A 19,784-nucleotide genomic window follows, 5' to 3' on the forward strand; every position below is an offset into this window, starting at 1 on the left:
GGGGAGAGGGAAATTCAAGCGGCGGCCGCATGTGCGGGAGACAAAAGCGGGCGGCGGGCTGCATTGTCTGACGGCGCTCCCTGCTTTTTGTTCTCGCCTCGCCGCCCCGCCCCTCCGCAGCTCTCGAGGCTCCTCCCGCTCTGGGTCGGCGCTCTCCCTAGCTCTCCTCGCCCTCCACCCCGGCCCCGGCCCCGCGCCCGCCATGGAGAAGACTGAGCTGATCCAGAAGGCCAAGCTGGCCGAGCAGGCCGAGCGCTACGACGACATGGCCACCTGCATGAAGGCAGTGACCGAGCAGGGCGCCGAGCTGTCCAACGAGGAGCGCAACCTGCTCTCTGTGGCCTACAAGAACGTGGTCGGAGGCCGCAGGTCCGCCTGGAGGGTCATCTCGAGCATCGAGCAGAAGACCGACACCTCCGACAAGAAGTTGCAGCTGATTAAGGACTATCGGGAGAAAGTGGAGTCCGAGCTGAGATCCATCTGCACCACGGTCCTGGTGAGTCCTCGGCGCGGGGAGCAGGGGAGGCCTTTTGTGCGATACTTTTCATTGAGAGTTTCGCGGGCACGGAAAGAAAGGTGAGCCGGGGCTTACCGGAGTGTCTGTCGAGGTGGACGGTTTCAGGTGAGCCCTGACTTCCCTACTGTCCCTCTCCGGTTCTTGAGAGTCAAGAAGACGGTTTTCCAAGGATAAGTTCTTTTTTTTTTTTTTCTTTCCCCCAGATGCTGGGTAGCTACCAAACGATGGAACTTGGAAAATCCAAGTAGGTCTCTGCGAGACTGGAAGGCTTTTATAAGTTTCTTGTGCGGGGAGATCTGTGAGCTCTCTAATGGCTTCAGGCAGTTGAAAGAAGGCGCAGGCACCTTTTTGTTAGACAATGTAGTAGGGATTTTTTCCCAAACCCAGTAATGGAAACTTACTTCGAAAATCTGAACAGAGACTTTATTTTTCAAGCAAGAGTGTCTGTTGGGCTCCCTCCCACCCCCCATAAACAGGAGAGGAGGGGAGTTCGGTAAATGTGAAAAGGGCACAGCTCTATCTGAAGAACACAATGTCCTGGTAAATTTCAACATTTAATAACATTTCCTTGCTGTTGCACAGCTGTGCTTAAACACTAGTGTGGAAGTGAATTCGTTTCTAGTGTGGAGCGGACAAGGAAAGCTTTCCAGGTTTTGAACTGTCCAGTCTTAGCAAGGACGATTGTTGGGTGGAGTAGGTGGCTGCTGTGATTCACCCTTATTAGTGAGAGAGAACATTTTTAGCTTTGTCATTGCACGGATCTTTTGATCCGTAGGATAAGTTTTTCAAATTGAAATACCAACATTATATCCAGAAGTGTTTTTACATGTTTCAGTGCTGCAAAGAGTCATTTCTATGGATAAAATAGGAATCTGATATGGTTTGCCTTTCTTTAAGTGTCACTTTTACAAGAAGCCTACTTATTTTTGATATGTTTGTGCACATCATATTTTAGGTGGGCTTTGATAGACAAGCATAGTAGACTGGCGATTTTTTCAAAAGGGAGTGGAAGAAATAATTTCTCCCTGGCCCCCTCCTCCACCCCCGAAGCCTTCTTTCTTCATGTCATCAGAATGGTGGGGCAGGGAATATGTTCCCCACCCCTTGTTTAAAAAAAAAAAATTCCACGAAACCTTTTTAACCTCTTTTTCTAATACGATGACAGGCGATCCGGACAAAATCATGGCTGATGGAAATAACTGGTAAAGGGGGAAAGAAAGTATTGTAGACAGAGTGTGTACTAAAGTGGAGAAAACTTGAGATTGTTTACTTTATGAAGTCAAAACTTTGTTGTATTTATCCGTGTGCTCTTAGCTTCCAGTCCCTGCTTGGCATTGAAGAAACACTTGTGAAAGCTTTTTGGACTGAATTGCTTGTATTAAAAAATTTTGCCAACTTGAAAGTAATGGTAGACTTCAACTTGAGTAACATATGGTAATGGCTATTAACAGCATTATCTGTTACCAAGGGAAGACTCACAAGAATTACATATGTTAAGGTTTTCTGTATATGTATTTTGGGTGCTCTCACAGCATATTTCAATCTCTTTCTGTTCAGTTTTTTACTTTTCATTTAGTTATCTTGAAGCAATTCAGAATCACCACATGATTTTTCTTTTTCTCGAGCAAGGTGACTCTGAGCCGAAGGAATATTCGTTTTATTTTGTGGCTCTTATAAATTCTGATTTTTATGATGGCATTAGTGGGGGAAGAGTTTTGCTTAGTTGATACGTAGCTTGAGAGACAGACCAGGTGACATTAGAATAGAACTTTCATACAGACCATTTCAATGGGGACAACCCCTGAATTTAGGACAGTCTCTTTTAGATACTGAGAAGAAATAGAATAGTTTAGTTTGATGAATCTGAGACACCAAGGCGTAAATGAAATATTCATAAAATGACATAAGAAGCTAACTGGGGCTTGGTGGCCAACCTATAAAAATATATCTTGGGAAAGCACTTTTTCAAGTTGGCAACTGTATTAAGAGCTTTCTGTGTGCCAGGCATTGTGCTCTAAGCAATATGGGGAAGTACAAAACAGAATCGTGGATTTTGCCCTCTGATGATTCATAATTTAGAGAGCATGTGAGAGACACACAAACATAAATAACACAATATTCCCATCGGATGGTTAATGAACACAGTGCTGTGTAGTCTGAAGGAAATAGAAACCTTTGAAAAGGCTTCACAAAGATAGGTTTTTGGGGGCTGAACATTGAGGAAAGAGGCTGGCGGAGGTGTCAGTATTAAAGGCCGAAGGAATACCTGAATATCTGGGATAGGGCTTTTTCAGGAAACAATGTGTCGGCATGGCTGGAGCAGAGTTCATGTGTAGAGTTGTTGCAAGAGACAAGCCTGGAAAGGAAGGCAGGAATGATCATTTATAGAAGGTTGGAGTAAGGGGGTTTCTTCATTTGGTTGTTGGGAAACTGGAGTTTTTTTTAAAGTTTTATTTATTTATTTATTGTAGAGATGGGGTCTTGTTATGCCCAGGCTGGTCTTGAACTTCTGGCCTCAAGCAGTCCTCATGACTTAGCCTCCCAAAGTCCTGGGATTACAGATGTCAACCACCACTGTACACGTAGCAGCATCTAGAATTTGTGGTTTGAGTGCCAACTAACCAGTCTGATCTGAACTGATGGACAAGGAAGTGATAGACAAGTGAACAAGAGTCTGATAATTGATGAGTTAGTAATTTAATAAGGAGTCTAGGAAAGTAGAGTAAAACCTAAAGTTTCTGAACATGCATGCTAATACAGGGTTTTCTTTTTTTCCTTTGGTGAACAGGAAGAAAAATTTGGTGTGGAGGAAGTGAGACTTGACTTGGTGGTTATAGAAGACTAGTAGAAGTAACATGAAGGATAGCCAAAATTTTGATAGAAAAGAGCAGATATTCTTAGCCTCTTCTTTCCCTTTCATACAGTAGATTGGGGCAGAATTACCTGAACCATGTATTCAGAATAACTCTGTGAACAACTCTCAACCCTTTTGATAATCATTGTATTGAAAGAGGTTACTGAACCGTGGAAGCAGAAAAAAGTTAAAATCCAAGAGTAAGGAACTATAAGTGGACCAAACTCTCTAAGATGAGAGGAGTTAGAGAAGATTTCATCCAGTTAGAGCTGTCTGTCAGTGTCATTGTAAAACCGAAGACTTTGGGCTAAACTTTCTAAGTCTCCCAGTTCTCATAGTTTGGGGCTGTAGGGTAAGTAGGTCCTAGCCATTCTGCTCTGCTCTGACATCCTTCCACCTCTTAAATGAGTAATTTTTAAAGTCCAGATTGAAGAATGTGAAGAATACATAACAGGTTGAAAACTGGTGACTTCAGTGAAATGGCTTCAGAAAGAAGTGAAGCAGAAGTCATTGGTGATCTTACTGAGTGTTGGGAAGAGCAAAATCTAGGCAAAAAAAACTGGGCTTTGGCTGTGGTGGCTCATGCCTGTAATCCCAGCACACTGGGAGGCCAGGGCCGGTGGATCACCTGAGGTCAGGAGTTGGAGACCAGCCTGACCAATATGGTGAAACCCTGTCTCTATTAAAAATACAAAAAAATTAGCCAGGTGTGGTGGCACATGCCTGTAGTCCCAGCTACTTGGGAGGCTGAGGCAGGAGAATCGCCTGAATCTGGGAGGTGAAGGTTGCACTCCAGCCTGGGCCACAGAGTGAGACTCTTGTCTGAAAACAAAAATCCTGGGCTTAAGTATTACAGGTAAGATGTTTAGGAGTCATTAAGAAGAACTTGGGTGTGAGGAAAGGGCAAATGGAAAAAGTTAAGAGGGGTTCACAAAGCCCCGTCTGGACTTGGGAACAAAATCTGTCATTTACAAAGTCAGTGACCTTGGAATAAGAACCAGGCAGTGTGAATGTATACAAGATAATTTCTATCTTAAACATCATATTATCCTCTCCTGTACATCAGTTCTAGTAGAATTTCAGTAAATTGCTTCAGCATAATGCATAAACAAGTTCAGAAACTAAAGTGCATATTATGATTTTTAAAAATAAGAGTCAGTTAAAATAATATGTAGAGAATCTCTGAAAGTTGTCTGTCTTAGTGTAAAAGCTTTGTAACCTTAATTGAGTAATATGCTTGAATTTAGTTGTGTTTAAATTTAATCTCAATAAAAAAATGTCATATGCTGGTCATTATTTTTGAGTAAGACTGATACGTTTTTCTTCATAGTTAATGAATCTGAATGTGATTTTATTGACATAGTGGAAAAAGTATGGACTCTGAATCAGTTTTTGAATCATTGCTCCATTACCTTTTAGTTTCATGGACACTGGCAAATTTCTTAATCTCTCACATTCTTCTGTAAATTGATGATGATGGTGCCTGTTTTTATAGACTTGTAGTTAGAATAATGGCTCATAATTGACATTTACCAGGCATTCACTGCACACTAAACACTATTTTAAGCATTTTATACTCACTTTGCTCCCCTAAGGTAGGTTGATAGTATTTCTGTTTCACAGTTGAGGAGAATGAGGCGTAAAGAAGTTAGTAATGTGGTCAAGATTATAAAGCTAGTAAGTGGTAAGAGCAAGGATTTGAACCCAAGTGGCGTAACTGCTTATGACATGGACCACAGTAGGCCCTAAGTGCGTGGTAGCTCACTTAAGACCATGATGTGAATTTCTGTTTTGAGGAATTTGTGCATTTTAATAAATACAAGACATTTAATGCTTCTAATGAGGAAGGAAGGTAGATCTGTGATGGGCAAAACTCCCAGTCTGTAATATTGAAGACTTTCTTATACACACAATACTGTAATAAGATTTAAAAACTCATTGACATTGAGGGTTTTGCCTTTAGATTGTAGGCTGCTTAGAGGCAAGAGTTTTGGGGACAGGGGGAGTTGGGTGGTTTTTTTTGAGATGGAATCTTGCTCTGCCACCCAGGCTGGGGTGCAGTGGCACCATCTCAGCTCACTGTAACCTCTATCTCCTGGGTTCAAGCAGTTCTCCTCCCTCAGCCTCCCGAGTAGCTGGGATTACAGGCATGACCACCATGCCTGACTAATTTTTTTGTATTTTTAGTAGAGACATGCCTGGCCAGGGTTTTTTTTGTTGTTGTTTTTTAAAGACTGAAATGGGCTGGGCACAGTGGCTCATGCCTGTAATCGTGGCACTTTGGGAGCCTGAGGCAGGTGGATGACCTGAGGTCAGGAGTTGGAGGCCAGCCTGGGCAACATGGCGAAACCCTGTCTCTACTAAAAGTACAAAAAGTTAGCCTGGCGTAGTGGCGGGCACCTATAATCCCAGTTACTTGGGAGGCTGAGGCGAGTTGCTAGAACTGGGGAGACAGAGATTGCAGTGAGCCAAGATTGTGCCATTGCACTCCAGACTAGGCGACAGAGCAAAACTCTTGTCTAAAAAAAATAAAGTGGAGGCCGGGCGCGGTGGCTCAAGCCTGTAATCCCAGCACTTTGGGAGGCCGAGACGGGCGGATCACGAGGTCGGGAGATCGAGACCATCCTGGCTGACACGGTGAAACCCCGTCTCTACTAAAAAATACAAAAAATTAGCCGGGCGAGGTGGCGGGCGCCTGTAGTCCCAGCTACTCGGGAGGCTGAGGCAGGAGAATGGCGGGAACCCGGGAGGCGGAGCTTGCAGTGAGCTGAGATCCGGCCACCGCACTCCAGCCTGGGCGACAGAGTGAGACTCCGTCTCAAAAAAAAAAAAAAAAAATATATTGTAAGTTTAAGGTTAAATCCGTGTTACCCAACCAGGTGATTTTTACCCACTCCCCACTGCCCCCAGTGGAATTTTGGCAACATCTGGAAGCATTTTGGGTTCAGACTTGAGGAAGGAAGGTGCTGCTCATGGCTGGTGGGTGGAGGCCTGAATGCTACTAAACATGCGGTGCACAGGACATTCCCCAGCAAAGGACCCGCCCCCAGTGCCAATAATGCCAAGGTTGAGAACACCTTGGATTAGACCGTAAATAAAATGAGCTGTACTAAATTGTATTGGATTGTGTCATGCTGTCCTTTGATTTCTTCCTAACGTGTTGGTATCTTACCTGAACCTCTTGTCTAGCTAGACTTGTTATTTTTCCCCTTGTCATTATTGTGTGTATGCTGTTAAACTCTACAGTTCACCTTACTGAAAGTTATTCAGCGGGTCCTATTTTTTGTTTGATTTGGTTTGATTGTTTTTATTTTTGAGACAGAGTCTGGCTCTGTGGCCTGAGCTGGAGTGCAGTTGCGCCATCTGGGTTCACTGCAACCTCCACCTCCCAGGCTCAAGCCATCCTCCCACCTCAGCATCCAGAGTAGCTGGGACTACAGGCACTTGCCTGGCTAATTTGTATTTTTTGTAGAGATGAAGTTTTGCCATGTTATCCAGGCTGGTCTTGAACTCCTCGTGAGCTCAAGCAATCCACCCAGAGGGCTGAGATTACAAGTGTGAACCACTGGGTCTGGCTGGATCCTATATTTTCAAAGTGCCACCTCTTCGTAGCTGTCTCCAAAGCCTTGAGATTTGCTCTTTTAAAAACTTTGCACAGACTGCAATTGTATTGAAATCTATAAATGCAGTGAAAATTGATGAAGGGCAAATATACTCCCCTCCATCATAGTAGCTTGGCATATGTGATTCAGACTTTCTTTTTTCTTTTTGTGATGGAGTTTCGCTCTTGTTGCCTAGGCTAGAGTGCAGTGGCGCAATCTCGGCTCACCTCAACCTCTGCCTCTGGGTTCAGGCAATTCTCCTGCATCAGCCTCACAAGTAGTTGGGATTACAGGCATGCACCACTACACCCAGCTAATTTTGTATTTTTAGTAGAGACGAGGTTTCTCCCTCTTGGTCAGGTTGGTCTCAAACTCCCGACCTCAGGTGATCCTCCCGCCTCTGCTTCCCAGAGTGCTGGGATTACAGGAGTGAGCTACTGCACCCGGCCGTGGTTCAGACTTTTAACCCAGTGGTGAACATTTAGGTTGTAAACAGTTTTTCTCCAAACAACACTGGGAAGAAGATCGTTGTTGCATGCTTTATGCTAGGATTTACTTAAGTTCTTGGAAGTGGAATTTCCAAATCAAAAGATTTGCATTTTTTTCCAAATAGCTCTCTGAAAAGGTATGCGTGTACGCTGTCATCAGCAGTGGTTGAGAAGGCCATTCATTTCCCCTAACCCTTTCCAGCACAAGCAAGTTTAAGTCTCATGTAGTTTCATTTAGAACATAGCATGGCATGGGATTAGTTGAGTCAAGGTGTTGGTTTGGCAGTTGGGAAATCTGGTTGGCTGTTGGCTGTGTTAATGTTCTCTATTTTTGTCGTTAAGACCAATTTTTGTATTTAGCACTAATTGTTTCCAAATGGCAACAGAAAATGTATCTGAGTTTATACCATTGACTTTCTGGGTATCAAGGGGCTGGTAGAGAGGCATCATTTAAAAGATGTGAAGAGAAGACAGGTTTATCAATTGCTACTTTAAACTCTTAATCTATAGGTAAGTCAGTGATAAACATTTTATGATAAATTACTAGATTTTAAAGCATTGTTTGCATATTGAGTATTTAAAGACAAAATGATGATAATACCTAGGACTTCAAAGTAATTGGGGGAATACAGATGAAACAGGAGTGTCTATGAAGTAATATAGTTGCAGCTGGCTTTAATTGGAATTCATTGTACCATTCTCTGTTCTCCTGTGTACCTTTAAAATTTCCCATTACAAGTTTTTCCTCCCCTAGAAATTCCACTCTTAGGTGTTTACACGAGAGGGAATGATACATGGGGCCAAGACGCATAGGTACAAGAATGTTAATAACAGCTTTATTCTAAGAGCAGAAAACTAGAAATAATCCACTAGTAGGAAAACTGATAAACACTGGTGTATATACAAGTGGAATACTACTCAGCATTAAAAAGAAACGGACCACTGGGCGCGGTGGCTCAAGTCTGTAATCCCAGCACTTTGGGAGGCCAAGACGGGCGGATCACAAGGTCAGGAGATCGAGACCATCTTGGCTCACCCGGTGAAACCTTGTCTCTACTAAAAAATACAAAAACTAGCCGGACGAGGTTGCGGGCACCTGTAGTCCCAGCTACTGAGGCAGGAGAATGGCGTAAACCGGGAGGTGGAGCTTGCAGTGAGCTGAGATCCGGCCACTGCACTCCAACCTGGGCAACAGATTGAGACTCCATGTCAAAAAAAAAAAAAAAGGAACGGACCACTGATACTACAGCGTGAATGAATTTCAGAAACATGCTAGGTGAAAGAAACTCTGCATGGAAAAGTACATAGTGTGTGTGATTCCATTTATATGAAATTTTAGAACAAACACAACTTGTTTATGGTAGGAAAAAGAAAGATCAGGAATAACGACCTCTGTGGGAGAATAGGCAGAGATTGATTGGGAAGGGGCAGGCTTCTAAGATAATTGTATTTTTTTTTTTTTTAATACTTTTAAGTTCTGGTATACATGTGCAGAACGTGCAGGTTTTTTTCATAGGTATACACGTGCCATGGTGGTTTGCTGCACCAGTCAGCCCGTCATCTACATTAGGTATTTCTCCAATGCTATTCCTCCCCTAGCCCCCCACCCCCCGACAGGCCCCGGTGTGTGATGTTGCCCTCCTTGTGTTCATGTGTTCTCATTGTTCAACTCTCACTTATGAGTGAGAACATGCGGTGTTTGGTTTTCTGATCTTGTGATAGTTTGCTGAGAATGATGGTTTCCAGCTTCATCTGTGTCCTTGCAAAGGACATGAACTCATCCTTTTTTTATGGTTGCATAATATTCCATGGTGTATATGTGCCACATTTTCTTGATTCAGTTTATCATTGATGGGCATTTGAGTTGGTTCCCAGTATTTGCTATTATGAATAGTGCTACAATAAACATACATATGCGTGTGTCTTTATAGTAGAATGGATAATTGTATTCTTTAGTTGATATGGGTTTGAGTTTTATACATTCATCAAAACTCAGCAAATGTGCACCCAAGATTTGTGCATTTTGTATGTAAATTTTGCTTTGAAAGAAAAAACTAGTGATATGTATGTACTGATGTCTTCAGTTTATAACTGCTAGAAATGGATGGATATCTGATAAAGCAAGGATGGCAAAAGGTTAATGGTAGGATCCAGGTGGTGGGTATATGGGTATTCACTGTAATTGTTGGTTGCCATGTATTGGGTGTTATGATATTTCACATCACTGGTTGAGAGTCTTTAATACATATAGCAAGAAGATAGTGTAGCCTGTGTCTTGTTGTCCTCAAGATATGAGAATGTATAGAAAGGTTTTGATCCCCACTTAGGAGACATGACTGGCACCATCACTTTTTGGTTTGGGTGATGAGTGCTAAGTAGATTGATGGAGTTACCAGATGCTGTGTAAGACCTCTCAATTGGCCATACTCTAGGACAGTGGTTCACAAACTTGATCTCAGAACCCCTTTTTAGAAAATAAAATAACTTTAACAAAAAATTGAATGAGAATAGCAGCATTGCTTTTCATTCAACCTGTTGTAGCATCACACCTCTTGTAGCTTCTGGAAAACTCCAGTTGTGAGAAAATGACAGTGGGAAAAAAGCAAATATCATCTTAGAATTATGAAAGTGATTTTACTTTGTCTTCTCTCCACCCCACAAAGGGTATAGGGGAGACCTCTAGGGGTTCCCAGACTATATTTTGCTCTATGGGAATTTAATTACTGAAGTTAATAGAACTGCTGTTCCACAAGAATTTTATTACTGTGGTTGGGTGATTGAGAGTTTATTTTCTGAGGAGTCATCATATGTGGTGATAATGAAATTTGTAAAACCTTCCCCACCCTTCCCATTTCTCTGCCCCTTCACACCATCTTATCCCTAGGAATATAGGTTTGAAGACCAGGAAAATCACAGATGTGATAATGAAGAAAGGAGAATAGTTGATATTAGACATTGGGTAATAAAAGTCCCTGTTAATTCCTGGAAACCAGCTAAAGAACTGGTATGTTGGAATGTCTTTCTGCTTCCTTGTGTTGAGAAGGATAATATGAAGTTAATCTCTTCACTTGCCCCTCCCAATACCTGACCAAAAAGCAGAGTTAACATCCATGAAAAATACGGATAATGGTCTTTCAGAGCTGGTTGCTTTTAGGTTTTGAAAATCCACAGCTTTTGGAGGTAGTAAGTCAGGTTAGCTTTTAACCAGCTTTGGTCAAAATATTTATCAGTGAAACTTGTCTTCATACCAACCTTTGATTGTCAGTTTACATGTTTTTCTGTCCAGATAAGTAGTATTTCATGATCTTTTTGTCATCTGGATTTTTTGCTACAGTATCCATTTGGGTTTGGCACAGTGTGGTACTAAATACATATTCTGTAAAATACTCCTCATTTGAACATTCTCTCTCCTGTATGTTTGCTACGGGCTTTACTTAGAGAAATGGAAAAATAATGGTGCAAGTGATGAGACCATGACGATAAGAACTTACTTAAATTTAAATGCTTTCTTAAAGCATGGTCATAGATTGTGAATGTCATGTTGTGGTGATTAGAGAAAATAAATGGAGAAGTGTATGAAAATGCTTTAAAGCCATAAGCTATACGGATCATCAGATTAGACATTTTATTCTTGATAAACTCTTACTGATGTTGTTCTTCAATAATTAGTACTCCATTTTCCCTTTTGTTTTGTACATTCCACCAAACATTAATTGAATGCGGCTCACAGAATTTTTGCTCTTTAAAAAACTGCAGTTGTTAAACATCTGCAGTTAAACATATTTATACTAGGTGTTCTGATCTTTCAGCCTGGAACTATTTCCAGTAAGTAATTTGGGAATATGCTTTTTAGATCTTCACTGCTAGTGTTTGCCCTCTTGGGATTCTGATGGATTAGTGAAGAGGTTGGAAAGGTTACATTACAGGTTTAAAATACTCTTGATTATTTGGGGCCTGATTGCAGAGACCACCATTTGGAAGGATAGAATATCCCGTTAAATACAGCTATGCTCTGTTTACGTTACTTTTTACATAATTAAATTTTTAATATATTTTTAATTTTCTTACATATAACTCTTTTTTTTTTTTTTCTTTTTTGAAACGGGGTCTCCCTCTGTCTCCCAGGCTGGGATGTAGGGGCACAATCTCAGTTCACTGCAACCTCTGCCTCCTGGGCTCAAGCACACATATAACATTTAAACATTTAATATCTTTTTTGGTATTACCATATTTCTCTTTTTTTTTTTTTTTTGAGACGGAGTCTCGCTCTGTCTCCCCAGCTGGAGTGCAGTGGCCGGATCTCAGCTCACTGCAAGCTCTGCCTCCCGGATTTACGCCATTCTCCTGCCTCAGCCTCCTGAGTAGCTGGGACTACAGGCGCCGCCACCTCGCCCGGCTAGTTTTTTGTATTTTTTAGTAGAGACGGGGTTTCTCAGTGTTAGCCAGGATGGTCTCGATCTCCTGACCTCGTGATCCGCCCGTCTCGGCCTCCCAAAGTGCTGGGATTACAGGCTTGAGCCACCGTGCCCGGCCTGGTATTACCATATTTCTCATTAGGGTTTTTTAGGTCTTGTTTGTTGCTGTTTTAAATAGTGTAGTGTACATTGATGCAGTTTGAATAACTCAGCAGGTAGGATTTAAGGTTGTATACCTCTGTTTTGTTGTTTACAGTCAGCTGTACATCTCTGGGAAGGTGATCCTTCTTATACAGATAACAGAAAGCACTTAGTGATTTATTTTTTGTCCAGGACAGGTTACTGAGCATTTCTGCTTGTAATTAAAATGGTCTGATAGATGTTCATAAACTTATTTTATCTATTGATAAAACTATAGTTTTCTTTTAAGTTTATATCAGGACACCAAAGCAACATATTTAGCCCCCAAGTCTGTTGAGTCTTTAAAGGACCCACTAAGATTATTAGTATAGATTCTCAAATATTATTTTTTCAGAAGGATGTATTCCTCTTTTTTCCTGTGGTAGTAGAATTTATAATTAGAGTTTATGGAGAAAAAGGACTAAGGGGAGGGGTGGAGGTCACAAATTTATAAAAGCCCTGAACTATTTCTCATTTAATACGTGTTCGCCATCGTTTTGTCTAGAGTGTTATTTTTGTTTGTCATTTTAAACTTCTAAAATAAACATAGTCTGGGCAGGGTGGCTCACACCTATAACCCCAGCAATTTGGGAGGCCAGCACGGAAGGATTGCTTGAGTCCAGGAGTTCAAGACCAGCCCGGGCAACAAAGTGTGAGATGCTGTCTCTACCAAAAAAAAAACAAAAAACAAAATCAAGACATTGGCTGGGGATGTGGTGTGTGCCTGTGAGCTAACTGGCGGTTGAGGAAAGAGGATCGCTTAAGCCCAGGAGGTTTAGGCTGCAGTGATCGTCTTCCTGCCACTTCACTCAAGCCTGGGTGACAAAGCAAGTCTCTGTCTCAAAAAACAAAGTGAAACAAAGACAACTCTAAAAAGTATAGGCACATATATTTAAAAGTCATAGTGATGATTGCTACATAAATAATTTCCCTCTTTGGAATTCATTTCTCTAAGGAAACTTAATGATCTCCTTTCCTTAAAGTTTCAAAGAAATGTTTACAAAATAATTTGGCTTAGTTGCAGATACTGTCCTTATTAGAGAAGCTTTCTATCTTGTTTTTTGTTGTCCCATTTAAAAACTTGGAGTGTCAGTTTACATATATTTTTAAATTAAATTTAATTCAAATACATTACATTTTACCTTTTTAAATATGATTCTGTGGTTTTTAGTTTATTCAGAAAGTTGTGCAGTCATCATTAATTCCAGAACATTTTCATTACCACAAAAAGAAATTCTATATCCATTAATAGTCATTCACCATCTCCCCTTACCTCAGCTCCTGACAACCACTAATCTGCTTTCTATCCCTATAGATTTGCCTCTTCTGGATGTTTCATGTAAACAGAATCATATAATATGTAGTGTTTCGTGTCTGGCTTCTTTCACTTAGCCTAATGCCCTCAAGGTTTATTTGTGCTGAAGCTTGCATCAGAACTTCTTTTTTTCTTTTGGCAGGGGCTCTCACTCTGTCACCCAGGCTGGAGTACAATGGCATAATCATGACTCACTGCATCCTCAAACTGCTGGGCTCAAGGGATCCTCCTACTTCAGTCTCCCAAATAGCTGGGATTGCAGGTGTACACCACCACCCTCAGCTAATTTTTTTGAGACGGGGTCTCACTTTGTTACCCATGCTGGTCTCAAACTCCTGGGCTCAGATGATCCTCCTGCGTGGCCTCCCAGAGTGCAGGAATTACAAATGTGAGCCACATACCTGACCTTTTTTAAATAAAACTCTTGTTGTGTGGTAAGAGACACGTAACATAAAAGTTAGCATTTTAACCCTTCTTAAGCTACAACAGTTCAGTGGTATCAAGTACATTCATTTTGTTGTGCAATGCAACTGGTAACCATCACCACCATCCATCTCTGCAACTCTTCATCTTGCAAAACTGAAACTCTATACCCGTTCAACAAACGCTCCCCATTCCCCCCTGGCAACCACCATTCTACTTTCTATGAATTTGACTACTCTAGGTACCTCATGTAAGTGGAATTACAGAATAGTTGTCTTTTTGTGTCTGATTTATTTCATTTTGCATAATGTTTATGTAGAAAAATGTAACAGAATTTTGTGCTTTTTTGTGGCTGAATAATATTACACTGTATAGAAATACTCTTTAAATCTATTTGTCCATCGATGGACATATTTGGGTTGCTTCCATCTTTAGGCTGTTAAGAATAATGCTGCTGTGATAATTTGCATGGGCATGTTTTCATTTCTCTTGTGTATGTACCTGTTTAATGTTTTAGGAACTGCCAGATTGTTTTCCAAAGTGGCTATACTATTCTACATTCCCACCACAGTGTAAGAGAGTTCCAATTTCTCTACATCCTCACCAATCCTGGTGGATATGAAATGGTATCATGTACTTATTGACCTTTAATATATGTTTTTTGGAGAAATGTCTGTTCAAATCCTTTGCTCGTTTTTAAAATTGGGTTATTTGTGTTTTTATCATTGTTGTAATCTTTTTTTTTTTTTTTTTAATATATTCTGGATACTAGACCTTTATCAGGTACATAATTTGCAGATGTTTTTCTCCCGTTCTGTAGATTGTCTTGTTAGTGTCCTTTGAAGCAGAAACATTGTTAATTTTGAAGTCCTTTTTTTTTTTGGTTGCTTGTATTTTTGGTGTAAGATCTAAAAAACCATTGCCTACTCTAAGGTCATGAAAATACATACTTAGGATTTTTTCTAAATTTTATCATTTTAGCTCCTGTGTTTAGGTCTTTAGTCCATTTTGAGTTCCTTTTTGCATATGGAGTGAGGAAAAGGTCCAATTTTATTCTTTTTGCATGTGGATATCTAGTTGCCTTGGCACCATTTGTTGAAATAACAATTCATTTATCCTTGATCTGAAATTCTCACAGAAAATATAATCAGAGCTAATTGGGTATAAGGAAAACTCAGGATTTCTCTGTTCCCTGTGGTCTAGTCAAGTTGGCAGCACTGTATTTTGTTTCCATTACTCTACTGTAATGTATTTCCTCTCCCTTTCTACATGCTGAAATCACACCCATCCTATGAAATGCAATTTGGGTACCATTACATTCTATAGTTACAAATTATAGCTTGTTAATACTTTTCAATTCTGTTACCTAGCACCATCCAGTGTGCAGTTATGGATAGATAAGACATGGGTAAGGACGTTGTAAAGAAATTGAGGCATGTTAATTTACTCAGTTCCACAGCTTGTTAGCTGTGAAACTCAATTCTCCTTTTCTAGAAACGTGTTCTTTCAGTTCTACTGCCTTTCATTTTAGAGCCCTCCTTTACAGGACCCTATTCTTCTGAGATCATCTCTCCTTTATCTGAATTCTCTTGTATGTAAATGGGGAAGAATCTAGGCTTTAAATATATATACCCTTCAACCAGTGTGCTCCCTTTTATCTGTTTTAACATACTGGTATTGCTCATAAAGACTTGGGGAGGGAATAATTACTGCTTCTTCACTCAATCATTACCATGTAAGATGGAGTTTGGGTTCCCTGAGAGGACCTCTAAGACCTTCCAGCGTTTTTCTTCAGCCTCCTTTCTCACTCATTGTTCCCTCTGTCCTCCAACCACATGAAACTACCTATGGTTCTCTCCTCTATTGCTTACTTTCTTACCTTTGCTCTAGTTCTTTTTTTTTTTTCCTTTTTATTACTTTCTGAATTAAAAAAAAAATTCTTTTTAAGAGTAGTCAAGTGCAGTAGTGAGAAGGGGGAAGAGTGGAGCAAGGAGTTTGATTTGTAACTGACTGAGCAATCAAGATAACTCATTACCTTTGGACCAGCCTGCTCTAATTTTCTACCCTGTATGAGAATGTGTGATTATGTTTATATAGTGTCTTCTTTTTTTTTTTTTTTTTTATACAGAGTCTTATTCCGTCGCCCAGGCGGAGTGCAGTGGCCGGATCTTGGCTCACTGCAAGCTCCGCCTCCCGGGTTCACGCCATTCTCCTGCCTCAGCCTCCCGAGCTGGGACTACAGGCGCCCGCCACCTCGCCCGGCTAGTTTTTTTGTATTTTTTAGTAGAGACGGGGTTTCACCGTGTTAGCCAGGATGGTCTCGATCTCCCGATCTCGTGATCCGCCCGTCTCGGCCTCCTAAAGTGCTGGGATTACAGGCTTGAGCCACTGCGCCCGGCCTCTGTAGTGTCTTCTTTTTCACTAAGTTTGGTAGTGAGACCCAGTTCAGTTCGTTTTTTTTGAGATGGAGTCCCCAGGCTGGAGTGCAGTGGCACACGGTCTCTGCTGACTGCAAGCTCCGCCTCCCGGGTTCACGCCATTCTCCTGCCTCAGCCTCCTGACTAGCTGGGACTATACAGGTGCCCGCCAACATGCCCAGCTAAGTTTTTGTATTTTTTTTTAGTAGAGACGGGGTTTCACCGTGTTAGCCAGGATGGTCCTGATCTCCTGAGCTCGTGATCTGCCCTCCTCAGCCTCCCAAAGTGCTGGGATTACAGGCGTGAGCCTCTGCACCTGGCCGACCCAGTTCGGTTCTATATTGTCTGGAGTTTACCAGTTTCCTAAGTTGCTCTTGTGACTGCCCCCAAAGTAAATTATGCCCAATTCAGATCAGTATTGGTAAGCTGTAAGGGCATAAGAATAAGGACTTCATCTTTCTTTTTTCCTTTATGTACTATTAAACACTACTTCATTTCCAGGGTTTTTATGTTGTCCCTGGGGGTTCATTTGAATATGATCAGTAACTCATATAAGTTTAGTTGTAAATGCAAAATAATTTTCTTCACCATAGGCTCTTAAATTCCTGTTGACTCTGTTCTTCCCTTTGTATCCCATAACAGAACTGATAGACTAGAGGCAGGAAGGGGTTGTATATACTTCAGCTGCAGAGATAAATGTATATGGGATGTGTTAGTTATAAATGGAAAAGTTAGCCTGTAAATAATAACATAATTTCTATAATGTAGTAGTGGCTTAATTCAGTTTGCCATATAGAAAAGGCAAAGCTCAAATCAAAGTATAATTGTGTCCTTGCTAGTATAAACCGTTTTCTATCTTTAGTAGTCTTCTTAGGATATAGCAAAACTTGACCCATATATACTAAGTTAGCAAGGCAATTTTGACCTAATTTTGTTTGAGGGAACATCCTTTCTGTTAAGTATCAGGATGTCTGTCCATTTTGATTACTTTATGACCAGACCAAGATTTGACTTTCCCCCCGATTTTAAGGAAAGTTCTTTGTTTCCTCATTATGATTTGTCCTTTTCCTCCCCAAATTAATGACTAAAACTGATGTCCTTCCCAAATCAGTAGCTAAAACAGCTCATGGGTGCTAGTAAATTGTAAATTCTCTAAGGGGAATAAAGTATGTATAGACATTGGCATTTATTTGACTTGTTCTTTTTGTAGCACTGTCCTGGAAATGTTGCTAAATGATGGTGATATATGTGTAATTGTTTTTAATGCAGATTGACAGATTGGAAAGGTAGTGTGTGTTACCAGTGGAGGTATTAAACTTTTCTTCCAAACCTGAACATCCTGGGAATCTTGGAGTAGAAGGTAGAACATTTTATGTTGCAGTTATGGCCACTCAGTATCCAGCTGCTCAAACGTGGGGATATAACATAGGAGGTCAGAGACTGGACATTATGTTTATTGCTAATAACATTGGGAATTGGTTAAGCTGCATTGGATGAAGTGAAAGAACAAAAACTCTGATTTTCTCTAATACTGGCACATTGCAGCTCACACATACCCTTACTTTATTGTCCCATGACTTATCAGAGGCTGCCATCTTTCTGTTAGGTATCTTCACCACTGCAGTCACAGCACCTCAGTACCTGAGTTGGAAGATAGGATGAACATTTTTCCTCAACTACATCTTTATTTTTTTTTACGTGGTTAATTGTTTGGATCAGGGGCGAGGTAATACTGTGCTCACAAAAAGGCTGTCCCTTTCCCTGTAAGACACCATTGTGCTGTAGCAGATGTTGATAGCAATATTACTGTATGTAATTTTCCCTGGGTTGTGGGATGGTGGTGGCTAGAGATCAGATGGACTGGGAAAAGATGTTGAGAAATATTTGGGTCATGGAGATAATGCTTCTTTGTATTTAGAATCTTGAATTTTCTTCATCTGCTGCTTCCCTTTCTCTTTTGCCTATTTATCCTGTCGGTTTTAGCTCCTTATTTTCTTTAGCCCAGAAAAATAATAAACCACTTGATTGCATAGACTACCTACCCTTTGGCTTATTGTTGCTTTCACTATAACTACAGTGGCACATATCCCAGTAAGTGTGAGGAGCCCATATTCTCTGACATCATGACAACTTATTGTTTAATTCATGACATTAATTAGACAAATATTCCAGCTAGTATTGGGTTTTATGCCTTTTTTGTTCCTTTTAGACTTAAATCTCAAAAGTTTGAAAATCTTTTATGCAATGTGATTTTTAGTCTGTGCACTGATGTTAATCCTTTTTCATCCAGAAAGGCATATTCACATTAATGAGTGCTCCATATGAAGGCCCAATAAAATTTTTTAAAATATATATTTTTGAAGGATTTTCCCTCTTATCAGGATAAGGAAGAGGTAGTAGGGTGCTAGGTGAGTAAAATAGTAGTGTACATTCATGGTTAAGGGTTTGTCCCCTCCCTCATCCTTATGGGCTCCCATATCTAATTTGTTGGTCTGTTGAGAGAGGAGCTGCAAGGATTAAGTCAGGGAAAGAGACATGATCGAACCGTGTTTATTGTTTTTTGGTAAATGTACAGGAGGACCCAAATTACCACTAGAAGATTGTGTGGTGAACACAGAAATCAACAAGAGGCTGTAGTTGGATGACTTTAATGACCAGTCACTCTTAATAGTGCTGCATCTAGCCTCAGTGTAGCTGCCTTACTGTTGAAAGACTGTATTCATGGGCTCAGGTGGCTTTATCTTTGAGTAGTGCTGGAGATATTTACAGTGTTGCTTTTTAAACTTTCCTCCCAGTACCTGCTGTATTCCTAGCATCCTGACATAAAGAATACTTATATATGTTACTTCTTAGAGTGCCACTTATGTTTTTGTGAGGCACTTTATTGTTGCTCCACATTCCTCCTACTGGTCCAGAAAAGGTCATAATAGACATAAGGTTGATGTCAGTCAGGAGATTGCTTCCCAACTCCTTTTGTGTAATGGCACACAGAATAACCGTATTTGTATAGTACAGAGGAAAATGGATTTCTCACCCTGCTGTTGTGGTGACTGAGGGGATCAATATCTCTTTACCATTTAAATTACCTGGAAGCTCTAGGTTAGGGTCTGATTCTGCAGGACCTTGAGTCTGCAGGACAATGTCTGGCTTTAAGTTTATCCTTTAACAGGCTATTGAGGGTTTTGAGCAGGAGTTAACATGCCCGCAGTGGAATTTAAGATTAATCTGGCAGCAAGGTGTAAACTGGATCCGAGAAAGAAGAACCCAAAAACCTGGTAGATCAGTTAGATTATTGGAGTAGTAGAAGTGAAATGATATGGTTAACTTGGGTAATAGAAATAGGCATGATACTGAGAGATAGATTTTCAAAAATACTGTGACAATGGTGAAATCAGTAGGACTTTGGCAGCTCGTAGTGGAATGGGAAATGGAGAGTGAAAACTCAGAGGTAGTGTGGATGAACCTAGGTGGCTGGGAGATCAGAGGGTGAGAGAATAATTAGTAGAAATAAGTAATACAGAAACAGGGATGGGCGCAGTGGCTCATGCCTGTAATTCCAGCACTTTGGGAGGC

The 19,784-nt window shown here is 40.8% G+C and overlaps 1 protein-coding gene across 4 annotated transcripts in view; it reads left to right on the forward strand.

Moving 5' to 3' along the window:
- Nucleotides 1–19,784, forward strand: part of YWHAQ (tyrosine 3-monooxygenase/tryptophan 5-monooxygenase activation protein, theta) — a 48,719-nt gene that overhangs the window by 370 nt on the left and 28,565 nt on the right. For 2 of the 4 annotated variants that reach the window (XM_011960924.1, XM_011960922.1), the window contains exon 2: nucleotides 121–496. In XM_011960924.1, coding sequence (XP_011816314.1) covers nucleotides 203–496 — 294 coding nt within the window. In that variant the 5' untranslated portion in view covers nucleotides 121–202. Of the gene's footprint in view, nucleotides 1–6; nucleotides 497–19,784 lie in introns of those variants that run through there. The other 2 variants (XM_011960925.1, XM_011960923.1) reach the window with 1 other exon arrangement.

Source organism: Colobus angolensis, unplaced genomic scaffold (genome assembly GCF_000951035.1).
Source record: "Colobus angolensis palliatus isolate OR3802 unplaced genomic scaffold, Cang.pa_1.0 Scaffold53, whole genome shotgun sequence".
NCBI classification, from domain to species: Eukaryota; Metazoa; Chordata; class Mammalia; order Primates; family Cercopithecidae; genus Colobus; species Colobus angolensis.